Source organism: Furipterus horrens, unplaced genomic scaffold (genome assembly GCF_987537825.1).
Source record: "Furipterus horrens unplaced genomic scaffold, mFurHor1.1.pri manual_scaffold_7, whole genome shotgun sequence".
In the NCBI taxonomy this organism is placed as follows: domain Eukaryota; kingdom Metazoa; phylum Chordata; class Mammalia; order Chiroptera; family Furipteridae; genus Furipterus; species Furipterus horrens.
In genome coordinates, this window is record NW_028327177.1 from 143,684,923 (window position 1) to 143,701,643 (window position 16,721).

Consider the following 16,721-nt stretch of genomic DNA (forward strand, 5'->3'; position numbering starts at 1 on the left):
ACACGTCAGGCCCCCGTGACGACATGGCTGGGCCTGTTACAATGTCAACACAGCACAGGCAGGTGCAAAGCACGGGGCGGAGGGGCACGACGCGTGTGTTTGGAATGACGAGCAGCCTGAGACAACCGTTTAAACGGGATCTAAACCAACAACAGGCGGGCGGCGTGGCCTCAGGTGCCCGGAGCACGCGCAGCTCTATTTCCAAGTCCACGTTCATGATCCTTCACCGCTTGGCTGTCCTGCGTGGGCAGAAGCGGCCCTGCAAACCTCCCCGCGTGAGCACGCCCAGCCCAGCCCAGCCGTGCGCTCCGCGCTTCCGTGCGAGGCCCAGAGCTACGCGGTTCCTCCGAGGCGCGGGGCACCGGCAGCGACACGGACACAGGCGCCTGTCAGCCGGCGCATGAAGGGACCGGGGCCCCCGTGCCGCCTCCCGTGGGAGAAGGGCGCCCGCTCACCAGGACACGATCGCCTTGGGCGACGCGAAGAACTCGCAGTGCAGGAAGGCGCTGGCCCCACGCACGGCGGCGTAGTCCTCGCCGTCCCCGGTGCGCATCAGGGGCCGGATATCTGAGAATCACAGAAACGCCGTCAACGTCCCTGTAAGGAGTCACACGTGCGAATCATCACGTCCCCCACCCAGCCCCGTGACTGTGGGAGGACAGAGAAGCGCTGCGCGTCACAGGCGGTGCTCCGACTAGCAGGGCACCCCGGCTGAGCCCCCCGGAAGGACAGCATCAGCAGAAAGTCTGACCCTGAATGTGAGGCGAACGGGGCGCTAACTTCCCGCCTGCTTTGTGCATCAAGAACTCAATGTGCCGGTGAGTGTGACCTTGACCCTTGTCCCCAGGGCCACGGCCGGGGAGCAGCGTGCGGGCAGACGCTTACCCACGACGTCCACATTGGCGTTGGCCAGGATGGTCCCGTGCGCGTTGGAGGCCTCGCACTGGTACACGGCGGAGTGGTTGGGCTGCAGGTTCGTGAAGCTCACCTCCCCGGGGAAGACAACGTCCCCCGCAAACGGGTTTTCTGCAGGAGATGAAAGGGTGTCAGTTTGATTAAAAAAAAAAAAAAAGGACTTAAATATTTAAACACCATTTATTAAACATGTCACCCAGAATTTAACTCCTAAGACCCGTTCGGGGTGAATCGTACGTCAGCACTTCCTGACAGCAGCCGTGACTTTCCCACGTCCCGGCCCTCCTGCAGTTCCGGCGTTTCTGAAAGCGGGTCCCCTCGGCTCGCTGCCCCTCCACGCACACACCCAGAGGCCAGACGCCCGGCACCCAGCGCCCGGCACGGCAGGCAGCCGACTGGGAGTGGGAGCCACGTCCCCGCGGGTGCAGGTCCCGCCGCCCCGGCTGCTCCTCCGCTCCACGCGCTCACTCTCCCCTCTACTCTGCACGGTCCCCTCGGAGCCCCGTTTGCCGGCGGCCCCTCCAGGTACGTAGCGTGTGGAGTTGATGTTCCCGTCTCGAGAGGCTTAGAAAACAGCAGCCGGGGGTCCTTCCTTGGGGCAATAACCCCACCTCACTGCTGACCTGAGTGCGATTCAGGAAGTAGGTTTGGGACGTGGTGACAGTGGGCGCGTCTGCTGCATTTATTAGGGACCCACGGCGTCCGGGGGTGCGGCGCAGGCACCGTCGCAGACCCCGCGGGCTCCGTGCGGGCGGGGGGACTGGGGTCGGCAAGGGCGGAGGCACGGCTGGTGGCCCGGCCTCAGGTCTGACCCCCGTCCCCGGGCCTGGCCGTGAGGCCGCACGCCCGCCGCGCTAAGGACGACACATCAGCTGGGGACGCCGGTGAGGGGCAGGGGTAAGGTTTTAGTGTCAGTGACGGCACAAGGTTTCCAGTCAGCCTACGGTCGCTTTTCTTACCATGTCTCCGTTATACAAAACAGGGGCGATGCTAAGTTCTGGGTTACAGAAGACACTGACTTCCATTTAAAACAGGAGTTTTCTTGCACCTCTCTGCCCCTGGGAGTGAGGGGTGAATGCATTCCACACGGGGCTATAGCTCCGCAGGGTCCTGACCTGCCGGGGGGTGTGCACATGTCGTGACACAGATGGCAGCTGGCGCAGAGGTGGCAGCCGCAAGTGCTTCTAGGTGACCGAGGACCCTCTGTGGGGGGCATGCTTTATTCCGGGAGGTCCCTGCAGGAGGCAGAACGACAGTCCCCGTTCTCACTGCGACCACTGGTGAGCGTGTGACCAGACATGGCAACAGGGACTTTACAGCCGTGACGTGGGGAGATCATCCGGATGGTCCCGTCTCTCAGGCTGGCCCAGTGTCGTTCCACAGCTGGAAACCAGAGCCTCTCCCACTGGCGGCCAGCCAAGGAGACGGAGCCACGGGAGGAAGTCACAGCACAGAGGGCGTGTGTCGTGGGCTCTGAGCCAAGGAAAGCGGCCACCTCCAGGAGCGGAGGGGACAGGAAAGGTGCTCTCTGCTGGAACCCCACAGAAACTCCTGGAGTCTCCCCAGGAAGGAGCAGAGTCCTGCTGGCCCCTTGGTTTAGCCAGTGAGGCCCGTGCCACAGAACTGACAAATGACAAACACACCGGTTCTAAGCCACAGAAACTGAGGTGACGTGTCCCAGCCACAGAGAACGGAGGTGACCCTGCAGGAGGACGCACCACGTGGCCTGAGGCTGAGCAAGGTGAGTAGCTCCTCCGGGTCCATCAGGGCCAACGCCGCCAGACGCTGTGAACCCCACGGCCGACCCCGTCCTGCGCGCCCCGCCCAAGGCCGTCCCGCGGCCTCCAGAGAGCGCGCACTGCCTCTTGGCGCTCCTCCCACCCTCCGCCCCAGGGGCTGCACCCACACGGAATTCCAGAAGGAACCGCGAGGCCAGGGCCTCGAGCTGGAGATGCGACGCAGGTGCAGGCGCTCGGAGCTGCCACCAGGCCCATCGGGGGGAGTGGGTGGCCGAGGACCGCTCCCCCAGAGTCCTGGGGTTCCCGGGAGCCAGGCCCGTCCCCCGCCAGGCAAAGCGCACACTGTCTCTGTGAGCCCAGCAGGCAGCCAGCCACATCGTGGGAGACACTCCGGCTCGGCCTGAACCCTTCCTGGGGGCCGGCTCTGCGCCCTGGGGTGGCGTCCGAGAGGGAGCGATGTGCCTCCCCGAGCCTCGGTGGCCACGTCTGCACGCGGGGGCCTGAAACGGAGCCCCTGCTGCGCTCGTTAGGGGGTCGGGGTCTGGGATACGGAACATGCGCTTTTGCTGCGCTGGGGAAGTGGGTGGATAGAGGGCGTGCAATCCCAGAAGCTCAGAGAGCTCTCAGGGCCCCGTCCGTCCCCAGACCTGCTCCGCTTGGGCACAGCAGGCGCCCGCACTGACCTTCGATGGGCAGGCCGTTCACGCGCCACCGGATGGTGGGCTCGGGCTCCCCCGCCGCCTCGCACAGCAGGATGACGCTGGTCCCCGCGCTGTACACGCCGCTCTGGGGCTTCTTCGTCCAGTGAGGGGGCTCTGGAACACATCAGGGGCTCCTCAGAGATAGCGCCCACGTCCCCAGGTCCCCAGACGTCAGGCCTGCACTTCTGCGACGCACCAGCAGGGGGCGGACGGAGCAGGGCCTCCCAGCAGCCTTTGGTGAGTGTGTGTGAGGCCGTGCATGTGTGTGCATGCATGTGTGTTAGCGTGTATGAGTGCACGTGTGCATGCACCTGAGCGCACGTGTGAATGTGTGTGTGTGGGCGTGTGTGGACGTGTTAGCATCTGAGTATGTGTGCATGTATCTGAGTGCGTGCATCTGAGTGCATGTGGGAACATGTGTGTGTGTGCATGTTAGTGTGTGAGTACATGTGTGCATGCATTTGTACACACGTGCAAATGTGGGTGCATGTGTGTGCATGTTAGCATCTGTGAGAGTGTGCATGCATCTGAGCGCACGTGTGTGTATGGGTGTGAGTGCGCGTGTGCACACGGGCATGTTCACGTGTGTTCTCGTCTGCACGCTCGGCATGGATGAGACACTCAGAGTCCTCAAATGCATTACCTGCCGTCGCTATTTGGCCAACAAGCACCTGCTCCCTAACAGAAAGCGGAAGAGAAACGGTTCATTTATTTCACGGCTGCAGCTTATTTTCAGGTGGCAGCAGGGGCTGTGAAACGCTGGTATTAACAACACTTTTTAAATAAAATCAAAATGTTCAGCACCTATTTCTAAATCTACATCTATTTACCTAGGAAAGAATTTGAGAAGCGTCACTTCCTAGAGAGTTTTCCGTAACCGGGGACGGGAAGCCTGCCAGCCCTCAGGGCACAGGGGGAGCAGGCGTGTCTCACCGACCTGCGTCTTCTAAGCCCGGTGCTCCCGTGTGCTGACGCTAAGGGCTGGCTCAGGGCAGGACGAGACATTTGTCTTCAGTGCAGGCATGACTGTCGTGTTTTGTCACCTGCAGCCCATTACTGTGTCAGGAGCAGAGGGACGGTTTGGATTAGAGTGTGATGGTTTGAATAATCTGATTTCTTAGGAAATTGCAGTTCCTGCAGGTAGCAATTCCTGCCGACTGTCGCTGGCTTATTTCCCCCAAGACCTTTGAATTTCCATTTTAGTTAAAAAGGCACAGTCTCTAAAGTACATGGATATGTAAAATGAAAAATGTCTTTTAACCATCGTTTCAAAGTGAAGGAGGGAAAAAGGATTACGTGAAAAGAAAATGCTTATAAATTCAGCAGGAAAACCAAAAATATACAAAAAAATCCTGGCAAGTTCAAGTGCTTTTGTATTTACTCCATAGAGTATGGCTGTAACAATTAAATCCCAAGTTAAATACCTGTGTGCATAATCGACAACATTAAATGTTTAGTTTAAAATGCAAGCGTCACAGTATAAGCTGCATATCTGCCTCTGAGGGGAAGGGCTTTGTTTTTTTATGGTACTTTTCCTGTTTTTTGTCTTTTCATAAAACGACATTCACATTAACTATTTGAGTGGGAGTTAAAGTTCACAGACACGACCGTTCTCACCATTTCAAGGGGACACTTTCTGGGCGTGGGAAAGCGGAGGAGGCCCCGGGGCTGCGGTGGGCCCCTGGGAGCAGGAACCTGAGCAGATGGGGCTGCGTATCTCAAAGCTGCTGGGAGAGGAGACCTTAAAGGTTCTCATCCCAGGGAAGAAATGCGCGCCGATGGGCGGCCGGGGTGGTGCGTGGCGATACCGTGGGTCCCAACCTCAGCGTCACACATACCAGCTTCTAACTCGTCTGCCTGCAACTAGCACGTCAGGGAGCAGATCATGCCCCCACGATTCCAGGGACAGAGGTCTGGGGGCAGGAGGAAGTGGCCGTGGTCACAGAGGTCCTGTGACGTCCAGTCATTCTCTGTATCTAGTGTCACGTGGCGTTCGCTACAGGACAGGCAGGGAGACTGGGGACATCGGCCACGGGGCCGAGAAGGCTGTTGGCTGCAGTTAGGGTTGCGGCCCGTAGGCACACAGAGTGGCAGGTGGTCCCCCAAATGAGGACAGGCAGCTCTGCCCCTGAAGGGGGAGACCTGGTTGAAAAAGTAAAAAGGGCTCAGCAGAGGGAACGGGGGTTGAAGAGGGACATTCTGAGGAAAACGCCATCCTGAGCGTCATGCCTCTGCCCCGTGTCCCGAGCTGCCCTGCAGCCGGTGAAAACCAGAACTGCTATGATCACTGTAAATTAAAAATAAGACGATGCCTTTATCTCATGCAGCTGAAAGCTGAGATGCAAACGTGGGAGCATTCAGCGCATAAGAAGCAAGTTAGTTAGAGATGTTTGTCAGTCGGAAGGAGAGAAAAGGAAACAGGGAACCTGCTCCTGTAACACAACACACACCCTTCAGTGACAGAGGCCTGCTGAATAGACATATTCTCAGTAAACAAAAATGGGTATATGCTTATCAGTCTCGGATGTAATTGCCACTTTTTAGAAATGGATTGGTTATTTGACAATGAAGCTTCCTGAAGTCTATCGATGACGAATCGCATCTGAATTCAGGCACCTCCTTCTAAAAGGCACGGCGGCCGTGGGTGTGAGAGCGCAGACGTCCTTCTCCCACTGGGGGCTCCGAGGCTTCACTGCTGCCGGGAGTGGATCCCTAAATAATCAGCTCAGACGTGACGGGGCCTCCTTTTACTGCTGGATTTATGTTTTAGATGTCATTTTAATATACTTACATATGCTTATATTGGCTTATAGGTTTAACGTCTCTATTATATATTATTTATATATACTACATATATAATAAACATAAGTAATACACAATATGATTAATATAGAAATTATTTATAATTAATTATATAATAATGTATTATATTTACTATATACTAATTTATAGATTTACTATATTATATGTTAGTTATATATTACATATATTATTGTGGATGAAAAGGGGCCACCCACTAACCCTGACAAGCTCAGGGCAGGCCTGCATGTGGCCTCACAAACTCAGAGCCCAACGTAACCACACGGGATGGTCTGAACACACACGTTTGTGACTAAGAGCGGGTCATGGCGGCAGTCACGTCCTAGGCCTGTGGGTATCGTCCTTGACAAAGGTCACCCTCTACGTCAGCCGAGCCTGTCTGCTGTCTTTGTGCCTCGGAGATCACACGCCTTTGGGTGTCAATAACCTCCCTTTCCAGATCCCCCGACCCAGGCACAGCCTCCCACCAGGCCACAGGCCACAGAGGCCCTCATTGTCACCTGTCCCCGCACACCATCTCCACCTGCCGTGAGTGTCCACTGCTCCCCCCGGTGCCACCAATGCAAAGGACGTACGTGTCTCTTCATTTTACTCCGTATCCAGCCTCGGAGATCACCCCGCTTTGCGTTCTCCCGCCCCCTAACCCACCACCAGGGAATTCGCGTGACCCCTCAGGTCTCTCCCTCTGACCCTCACGTGTAAGGTCAGCTGCAGGACTGCCGTTCTCCGGAGCATTTTCCCAACCCACTGAGATTTTGCTTCTTGGCTCAAATAAACCCATAAAAATTCTCTACATATTTGGACATGTCTTCTGTCGACATAATAAAGACAACACATGGCATAAACAATCCAATGATATGCACTTACATGTAAACATGTTTACCACACACTGATCTGTATGTGGACGGTATCGCTGTTAGCAAGCACGCTTCCGTGACGGAGCCCTGGACAGAACGGCTGTGCCCCGCCAGCACCCGGCGGGCAGCTACACGTTACGGGACCTGGAACAGCGGCCTGGACCGCGGAGTGGGGCTCGTTGGGGACCGGAGGCGGGTCCCGCAGAGGGCGGGCATTGGCCGGGGCCCAGCGGGCTTACGGGACGGACGGGGTTTTCCGCGCTCACAGCAGTCCCCCCTCCCCTAATCCCGGCTCTGAAACGTGGGTTTCTGAGCAGGAGACAAAAGGAGGGACAGAAGAAGGGTCGGGAAGGCGGCAGGAACGGGACGAAAGCGAGCTGGCCCGCTCCCAGGGCTGATGGAGGCTGTGCTGACGCTGCTCCCATGGGAAGGGCAGAGGCTTCTTCAGACCAGCGGCTCCTCTCTGCCCCTCAGACGGGCGGCCCAGGGCAACGGGAGGGTTTCTCATCGAGGGGAAGGGATTAAGCGTCCCCAATAAAAACAGCATTTGCATCTCAATCGTGCCAATAGCTGCTCTGTGGATGGCAGGACAATTTGTCCAGGGAACCTGAGTTCCTTGGGAGCCCCACAGTCAACATTTCCAGTTGAATAATTGATTTTACATCCTTGACTTTTTGTGCAACCCTTGCAGTTCTTTAGAAAGCCTGTCTTACAGTCAGGAAACCGTGGCCAGATTGTTAAAATATTCTGCTCCGGCAGCAATGCCCCGGCCATCTGGACGGGCTTCTACGAGTCAGCAGCTCGGAGCCGCATCAGCGGGCCCTCAGCCCGCCTGGCCTCCGGGCTGCATCTGCGCTGGATCCTGGGGTCCCCAGCGCTGCCTGAGGACGCTGTCTGAGCTTCTCTGCGATGACCTCATGTCCCAGGAATGCAGCCCTCTCTGTGCCTGCGAGTGACAGCCAGCTTCGTCCTGTGTGGCTTCGCTGCCGCTGAGCAAGGACCGTCACTTTCCCACCTCAGGTGTGTGGTTCCCCCCGGCCCCGCCGGGCCCCCGTGGGACAGGTCCCAGCAGCTCGGTACCTTTCCCAGCGTCAGGGAAGCCACAGCCGTCAGAGCGATGTGGTCTGTGATGGACTTTGTGTCTGAGTCCTCGTGTCCTTCCACTGACGGAGGCCCCGGGCCTGCACGGAGGCCAGCGGAAGCTCTAAGCAGTGAGCTTGATTGGAACACAAATGGAAGCCCCAGAGCACACCTCCCTGAATGGAACCTGCAAGGGACAATTCCCTTCGACACAAAGACCTCACAGCAGGATGTACGTGCCAGTCTGTCGCCCTCCGTGGGTGAGGCCAGTGCAGGCAGCTGGACCCCGAACAGGAGGGCCGGGGACACCGTCGGTGCCAAACGCCCGGCGACGAGGGGGCCTGACCTCTGCCCAGCAGGACGCCCCCAGTGCCTCCGTTTTAGGTGACGACATCCCTGCCTACTTACTTCTGTGACACCACACACCGCGGATCTGAAGGCTTGGCTTTACGGAGAGAGAACCTAAGTGTCATCTGTCTTTGCACCTTTGGATGGAGAAGCAGTCCTGACCCCCCAGGACTCACACACCGCGTGTCGCCTGAACCCAACTTGGGGACAGAACAAACATATCCAGGAAGGAGCTCAGACGATGATTTGTCTGCCTCGCTCATTTCCCCGATGAAGGAACGGGGGCGCGGAGGGCAGAGGGAAGCCCTCGCGGACGCGGTGCGTCGGTGACAGACGGGAGCCTCAGCCCGCGTGCTGCGCGGGGCACTGTCTCCCGCCGCAAAGCCCGCCTCTCTGAAGACCTGACCTTGTGCAAGGTCATACGTTGTACAACAACAATTACTCCTCACGACATGCTGACCTAGGGGACCGGCTTCCACCGCCGTTTGAACAAATCCTGGAAGTGGTCTGCGCGGGATCCCGAGTGTGAGACCCTTGTCACTTGTCCCCCCCTGCGTGGTTTTGTGGGGTAGAGAGCAGACCGACGGACTAGAGCGTCACACCCATGCCCCCTCCACATCAAAGTGGAAACAGCTTACATGTGTTAACACACATGCTGTACGGGTACAGGCGTGCTGTGTGTACAGGTCCACAGGACCGTTAAACAGGAGAAGAGCCGCCGCGTGGGGCGGCAAACATACCTTCTACAGTGACGTGGAAGTTGTGTGTGGCCGAGCCCAGGAGGTTGCTGGCCATGCAGACGTAATGGCCTCTGTCCTGGTAGGAGACCTTCTCTACCTTCAATGTCTTGCCGTAATTTTCTCTGGTTTCTCTTCCTTTTGGCAAATCTCCACCCACTTTTTTCCAATCAACCTGTGGAGTTGGTCTGGAAAACAGTAAGTCAACGATAAACATTTAAAAAATAAGATGGGAAGAACCCAGCGGGACAGACCTCGTATCCCACCGCTTTGCTGCGGGCGCCTGGCGTCAGGCCGAGTCCCGTCCGCGGTCCAAACCACCAACAAAAAAGCAAAAACGGAGCAGGAGAACCAAGCTGACACTGTCACTCACCGTCCTCCTCCTCCGTAGGGGGGCGGGGGCAGGGGCGGGGCGCAGGGGTGGAGCCCCGACAAGCAGGCAGCAGGCGGGTGGCCCCACGCGCTGGTGACAGAAGTCATGGGGAGCGCAGTGCGGCGGACCCTAACTGCTGGCGGGGCGACCTGCCCTCCCCGCTGGGCCGCTGTTCGGGGGCGGAAACTCCTCCCTGCCCCTTGGCATCCCTCACTGTGCTCCCTTCATTATCATCGTGATAAGGGACTGAGCGTGTTCTAAAGACAAGGATTACTGCCATCGTTCCCCGGAGGCTTCAAGGAGCGAACTGATTTGCCTAAGGTCACTGGGGTCACACACGGCGCATTAGAGCTTCATCTGACCCTGAATGTGCCCTCTCTCTCACGGACGCTATTATACAATATTATATTATTTGTGCGCTTATCATCCCTTATCCTTCCCTAATAGTATAGTCTTGGAATATGTGCGAGCAGCCAGATTAACTCACTATTGATTAATAAGTGAACAATTACCTGATCGTGTCTGAGTCAGCTGTCTCAAACTGTACTGACAGGCAACGGTTAAAATAATTCATCGCGATGCCAAGGGTTCCGAAGGCAGAGATGAAGACCCCTCGCCGCTCACACGTTTGCCCCCCACCCCGCAGGCTCGGGCAGCTCCTGCCTGCAGAGCGGGACCCTCGCTCACGCGTGACAAGCTGGGAGCACACGGCAGCCAGGCGGGAGCACACGTGTGCGTCGCCCCGGGCTTCCTGAGCCCGCACTTAACAGGTGCCTGACCGCGGCCTCCAAACGGCCTGGCTCTCACGCCATCTGTCACGGCGGCGGTCTGCCAAGTCAGGCCACCCTGGCCTCGGGGCCTCGCAGATCGGCGTGTCCGTGAGCCCGCGCTTCTGCCGGGCTGGCACTCACGCTCTGCAAAGGTTTCCTTTCTCTTCTTCCTTTTCTTTTTCATTCTTGGCAGTCTTAAAAAATTAGTCTAATCCTCTAAAGAGGTTATAAATATCAGTGATTATAAAACATAATTTCTCCGGGGCCTGTGTCTATACGACTTCAAGAACGTCCAGCTATATCCCTGCCAATTTTTTTTCTTTTTTCTTCTCTATTTAACTGAAGGAAGGTTTACTAACAGTATTTGAACACTGAAGATTTGAAGAGAAATGTATTGTTTCATCCATTTTAATACCCAAATATACACGAAGGTAAAATCTCGGGTGTTTGTTCAGGGCCTTGTCCAGCCAAGTTTTACGCTTGGGCTCCTCTGTCCGCGATGCAGCACCTTGCCGTGGACTCGCAGCGCGCCTAGACTCAGTGTCACGGGCAGAGGGGAGGGAGGGGGCCGCAGCGTCCCTGCAGCCCTGGCGGCCCCACCGCGTCAGGGGGAGTGACCAGTGTGAGTGTGAACGTGCCCACGGAGGTGAACAGTGTGCGTGGGGCTGAGCGGACGCCGAGTGTGAACAGTGGGCGTGAGTGGGAGCAGGTGCCCTGCTGGGCCGCGTCCACTCACTGTCTGCGCGCCGCAGACCGGACGCCTTTCTCTATGACTCGCGGGGCCTGCCCAAGCCTCACTGTGCCCGTCAGGGCCCCGTGAAAGCTTCTCTGTTTCAGGGGACAGTGCCATGTCTCCGTCACTGCTAACCGCGTGCGGGGACACCCACCGCCGAGACCCGCACCCGGAGGCAGTGTGCCCTCGGTGCCGCCTGGACCGGAGTGAGCTGCGATGGGCTCAGAGGACGCTGCCCGGGCGCTGGAGGCAGGCGGCAGGGCACGGCCCCTGTGCTGAGCTCGGAGCAGCGGCTCCAGCCCCGCCCCGGCCACGGGGGCACGGAGAAAACGCGCCGGCGTGGGGGGGGGCACCCCACCGGGCCCAGCGTGGGGGGCAAGGACGGCATCCGGGCGCCAGCCAGCTCGTCACTGCAGAAGCTGTGGCTTAAAGACTTGTGAGGAAAACACAGGGAAGGCACCCCATAACCCAGACAGCGCACCCCTTCCTCCTAAGCTGGACCAGGCGGGGTTCCCCAACCCCAGCCCAGCGCCGGGAAGAAGGAGCCGCGGCCTGGGGGCCATGCGATCACGTCGCTCGTTTTGGCAGGTCACTCAGGACGCTGCCCCTTCGACACAGCGCAGGACGGCGTGTCTGCGGGGTGAAGACAACCCGTGCGGCTGCCCACCCGGCCGGGCGGTAAATCGGGGCCTTGGGGGGAAACAAGGAGGGAGAATCACTGAGACGTCCGCCTGCCCCAGGCCTCCGTGAGAACGGCGGTGATCCTGAGAGGACGTCACTTCTCCCACGGCAACCACGTGTGGCTGGGACAGCAGGGGGCGGCCCCCACCGTGACACACCTCCAGCCCGACACTTCACCTTCTCACGCGCCGGAGGCCGAGCTTCCCAGGACCGAGGCCGCGCCGGGGCGCCGCTCGCAGGGGTGCGCCAAGCCCTTGGCAGGACTTAGGACAGACAAGCCGGCTGGAGACTCCGGCCGGACGGAAGGAGAAATTCACAAAGCGCAGGGGTTTTAAACCCATGGAAATCTGCCCCTCAAATCTAACTGGAAGCTGCTCACTCGGAATACACACCAAGTTAGCCGTGACCATGACTTTGAAGCTCCCATATCACAGGCCACTCACTGGAGACCCAGCCCTCAGGAGCTCTTAGCCCGCAAAGGGCGAAGGAACTCAGGTGCTGGGACCCGCTTCCTGGGGGCCCCCCGCAGAGGGCCAGGCACGCGGCCGCGGCTCAGGGGAGGCCTCCTTGCCTGACCAAGCGTTAAAGAAGGCACCCCTGGCTTACAAGGGCTTTCGATGGCTATTGAATACGCAACAATTTCAAGCCAGACAGGGTGACAGAAGGTGATCTGGTGTGGGAGGTAGACACACAATGCAATGCACAGATCGTGTGTCATAGACGTGTCATAGACATGTACACTTGACACCTATGTGATCTCATTAACCAAGGTCACCCCAATCCATTTAATTTAGAAGAGAAACCGACGTGACCCCTGGAAGGTCCCTCGGGCTTTTGTGGAGGGTTTGGAAACGTGCGTTTCTTTGTCAGGTGGGAAGAAGTCCAGGTAACTGTGTTTATGTTAAGCCCCTTTAAATTACATGGAGGGACCCCTCGTGAGCCCAGGGCAGCGGTGGGGCCTGAACAGGGAGCGAGCGAGCCCCGCAGGCAGGAGCGAGGCCGGGCGCCAGGGAGCGGGACCCGGCGGAGGGCCAGGGGCCGCGTCCTCCAGCTCTGAGGAGGGCACCCTGCACCTGAGCACTGTCACCTCGGTTCCCCCGGCCACAGGCTGGCAGGCTGACTGGGTCACCCATCGATCTCAGTCCCAGCCTGAACTCAGGAGAGTGAAATGGGCGTCCCTTCCTGCAGCGGCGCAGGGCCCCGTGTGCAGAAGGGAGAGAAACGACCGAAAGCGGGAGTCTCGTCCTTGCACGGCGGGGGGGCAGGAGGGCGGGGTGGGCACTCACAGGCCTTCGGCGAAGCACTCCAGCAGCAGCGTGTCCCCTTTGAGAACGGTGACGACGGTGACGACGTCCCCGGAGCCCCCCTCGCCCGCGGGCAGCAGCAGTCGGGGCTTCCTCTGCTTGATCGAATTCGCTGGACAGAAAAGAAAGATGTTTTTCTCCAACTGAGAGGAAGTGCTGCACCCCTGGCCCTTTCTTAAAGCACACGGAGCCCACGGCCCCTGTGCGTGTGCGCACGTCTGTGTAGACACAGCCTCGTTTCCCATGTCTGAGTCCACTTCCCTCACACGGGCGCCCGCCTGCCTGAGGCAGGACCCATCACAGTCCCGGGGCCACACCCTCGGGTCCGGGAGCTCAGACATGGCTCCAGAGAACCAGTGTCTTGGAGAAGGCCGTGCGGGGACTAAGGGCTGTCACTGCGCGGCCTGCACGTCAGCCATGCCTGGTCCTGCTGATGCCGCACGTGTGTGTGTGTGTGTGTGTGTGTGTGTGCGCGCGCGCCTCTCAGCTGCCGTGTCTAAGTGCTCCCTGAGAGTCCTGCTCCAAGACCGCTTCCTGGACCCTGCACGTGGGGATCCTCGAAGCCCGTGGCGGGCACCAGGCGTCTGTGACCTTGCCGGATGCCCGCGTGACCGACGCCCACCATCCCCGGGCTCAGAGGGACGCGCGGCGGGACAGACCTCGGGCCGCCCACCGGGGCGTGTAGCAATGCCCCGGGCGGTTCAGGAGCACCTCCCTACGAAGGCTTCTCAAACACAGCGGCAGGGAAGGAGACCCCGCCTTCAGCGCCACCGCTGAAACTACTGCCCAATGCCCGCTTCACTCGCCACTCCCACCGGGTGTCAAAGGGACCTGGCGCGACGGGACAAGAAAGAGCTGCCACTGGGCCCTCGGAGTGCATGGCCGGCGCCTGCCTGGCCTCCGCACGCATGACCGTCAGACGGCTGCTACATACAACCTCTCAGGTCATGAGCACAGAGCTAACGTAATGTCATAAGCATACTAATGCTCATACTAAGGTAAATATATAAATAATATGGATGTAGTTACATATAATCAAGTGCATCGCCAAGATACTTATTTTGTGTGTGTGCTGTAAAGGCATCGTGTACATGTTTGAGTTATGGACTTCAGAGACATCCATGTTGGGGGTGTTGACTGAGCAAACTGGGGGTGCCCCTGGGTGGGCTCCCCTGGCCCCGCTGCCGCTGCCACTGCTGCGCATGAGATGCTGAAGCCAAACCACTGGCCCCGGTGGCATCAAGACCACCGACCACATCCATGGAAATGGCCCCTCGCCTTATGGACGCGGTTACTGTGTGTAACTCAGGCTGACGCAGGCAGCTTCCACAGAACACTAGCTCCGGTGAAATGGAAAAGAGCTCACTAGCTTTGGAAAATGGAGAAGATGTGTCCTGGGCGAATGAGTCTGGAAAACGTTGCAGTGTATCCTTTCCCGATAGGTACTGACCACAGTCCCGCACTAGGTTCTCTGAGAAGTCCTGCGGGAAAGAGGACCTTCCAGCTTTCTGAGACACGTTTTCTCCCTAAACGTTTTCTTTTCCTTTCTGCACAGCTGTCAACCAAAATGTCTATTGTCCGTGAGAAACTTCGGGGGAAGCTCAGAATAATCACTCCAATAACACTATGTAGTTTTACGCGAGTGTATTTATGCGTCTGTATATGTGAGTTATATTATATTAAAATATGGTTATGTTTATATAGTTACGCAGTTATAAACGTCACCCCTTTCGCATGTATCCAAGGCACTGCACCGGACACCTCTATGCTCAGGCATTTTCCTTAGCACGAATATTAGTATTTTAATCAACTCACAAAGGGGTTAAAAGGAAAACTCGATTCTGAGGCGGCAGGGAGCCACCCTGCCCTGGGAGCCACTTACCCTGGGGACCAGTTTCTGTGGGCGGACCCGAGTCATTACGCTTGACTGAAATGAAAAATGGAAGAAAGGAACTCACAAACACAGTGGTGGATGGTGATGCCAACAAAGAATGAGAAGGCACAGGGTTGTCTCGGGAAAGGAACACAATGAGGTACAACCAGGCTTCACTAGAACATCGTCCTCCGGGAAACAGTTGAAAGAATGTTTACACCAAGCGTAACCTTGAATTAATCACGGACGAATCCAGGCGGGAAGGATGTGACTTACGGCTCCAAGGAAGAGAGCAGGGGCTGCCGACGGTGCTGCAGTGAAGCCCTGGCCCGTGTGCCACACATGACGATGGAAAAGGCCACCCCCCAGCTAGACTCGGGCGCGGCCCGCCAGCACCAAGCGCCTGCCCCTGACAACCCCCCACCCCCGCCCCGGGCACCCGGAGTGCAGGAGGCAGGAGGAGCAAGCCAGACAACTGTCAGTCTGAGAAGGACAGAGCGCCTGAGGGGCTAGAGACTGTGACACCGCCCCTTCTTCTTTCCGCCGTCCGCCTGCCCTAGTGTCGGCCGCTGGCTCAGGGGGCCTGGCACGAGGCTGTGTGTCCCGCCCCGGAGAGGACCAGACCCGAAGGCGGGAAGGGAACCACGCTGCGCTGTGCGTGAGGTCTGGCTTCCCAACTGTGGGAGACGGGCCTGCAGCGCGGCAGGGCAGGTGCCTCGCGTCGGGGGACGTCTCTGGAGGGGAACTGCACGTGGCGGAAAACACCGTCCCGGCGCCCACCGGCGTCGGCCAGGGCGCAGTGACAGGGACAGGAGCCTCGCGGCACTTACAGCTGTTCACCGTCAGTTTCATCGGCATTTTCTGGACGATGGTCCTCAGTTTGGGGAACGCGGCGAAGCAACAGTAGTCGTTCCGACTGTCCTTTTCTTCCACGTTGGCAAAGTACAGGTCCCCCTTCTGGCTCATGTACACGCGTTCGTCCTGCTCGATGTGCTCCAGTTCTGCAAAGAAACCTCTGGGGTTGAAAGGGGCGGCAGTCTTGGCCCTGGCCGGGCAGCTCAGTTCGTTAGAGCGCCGTCCCCACGTGCCAAGGCTGTGGGTTCGATCCCCGGTCAGGGCACGGACGGCAGTCAGCCAATGACGCATGAATAAGTGGGACAACAGATCGGCGTTTCTCTTTCTCTCTCTCCCTTCCTCTTTCTAAAATCAATAAGTAAAAACTTAAAAAGGGGGAGCAACGGTCCTTCATTTTTTCTGCTCTCCCTGGTACAGCTTCCTTTCCTTTCCATTATTTCACTGCTCCCTACTTTTCACGCATGTTCTTCCTAGCCCTGCCCAGTCCGGTCTGGGTGTGGGAGCCGTGAGGGAGCAAGGAACGGCGCAGGCTTTCCCTGAGACCGAAGGCAGGCTCGCCCCTGCGGCGCCTCTGCGGCTGCTTGGGGGTCTGCGGGGCCCCTCAGAAAACGGGCCCAAGTCGGCTCGGGGCCCAACGCTCACGAGCACTCTCCTTCCTCAGGGTCACACTCCTTCCCAGGAGCTGTCCCCCACGCTGCCTCGGAGAAGGGAACCCCCTTCCTGGAGGCACCCCGAATGTGCCAGGCACTTTTCTCCGAGGGCCACCGGAGAAGCCGTTTAGAAACCCTGCTCAATACGTGCCAGAGGCGGACGTCGCCAGGGGCTGGAGTTCAACTTGCGAGCTAGTCCCACGCTCGGAAAGCCCCTCACACAGGCTGGCGCTAACCTCTCTGCGGGTCGCTGCGCCGCGGGTGAAACCTCGCTGAAGCAGAAAC

The 16,721-nt window shown here is 58.4% G+C and overlaps 1 protein-coding gene across 1 annotated transcript in view; it reads right to left on the reverse strand.

Annotated features, from left to right (window-relative positions):
- CHL1 (cell adhesion molecule L1 like) overlaps nucleotides 1-16,721 on the reverse strand; it is a 104,982-nt gene that overhangs the window by 23,965 nt on the left and 64,296 nt on the right. The window contains exons 6-11 of the mRNA XM_090284882.1: nucleotides 15,762-15,932; nucleotides 13,041-13,170; nucleotides 9,201-9,385; nucleotides 3,338-3,469; nucleotides 886-1,026; nucleotides 456-567 (exon numbers count right to left, since the gene is read on the reverse strand). Coding sequence (XP_090141008.1) covers nucleotides 456-567; nucleotides 886-1,026; nucleotides 3,338-3,469; nucleotides 9,201-9,385; nucleotides 13,041-13,170; nucleotides 15,762-15,932 — 871 coding nt within the window. The remainder of the gene's footprint in view (nucleotides 1-455; nucleotides 568-885; nucleotides 1,027-3,337; nucleotides 3,470-9,200; nucleotides 9,386-13,040; nucleotides 13,171-15,761; nucleotides 15,933-16,721) is intronic.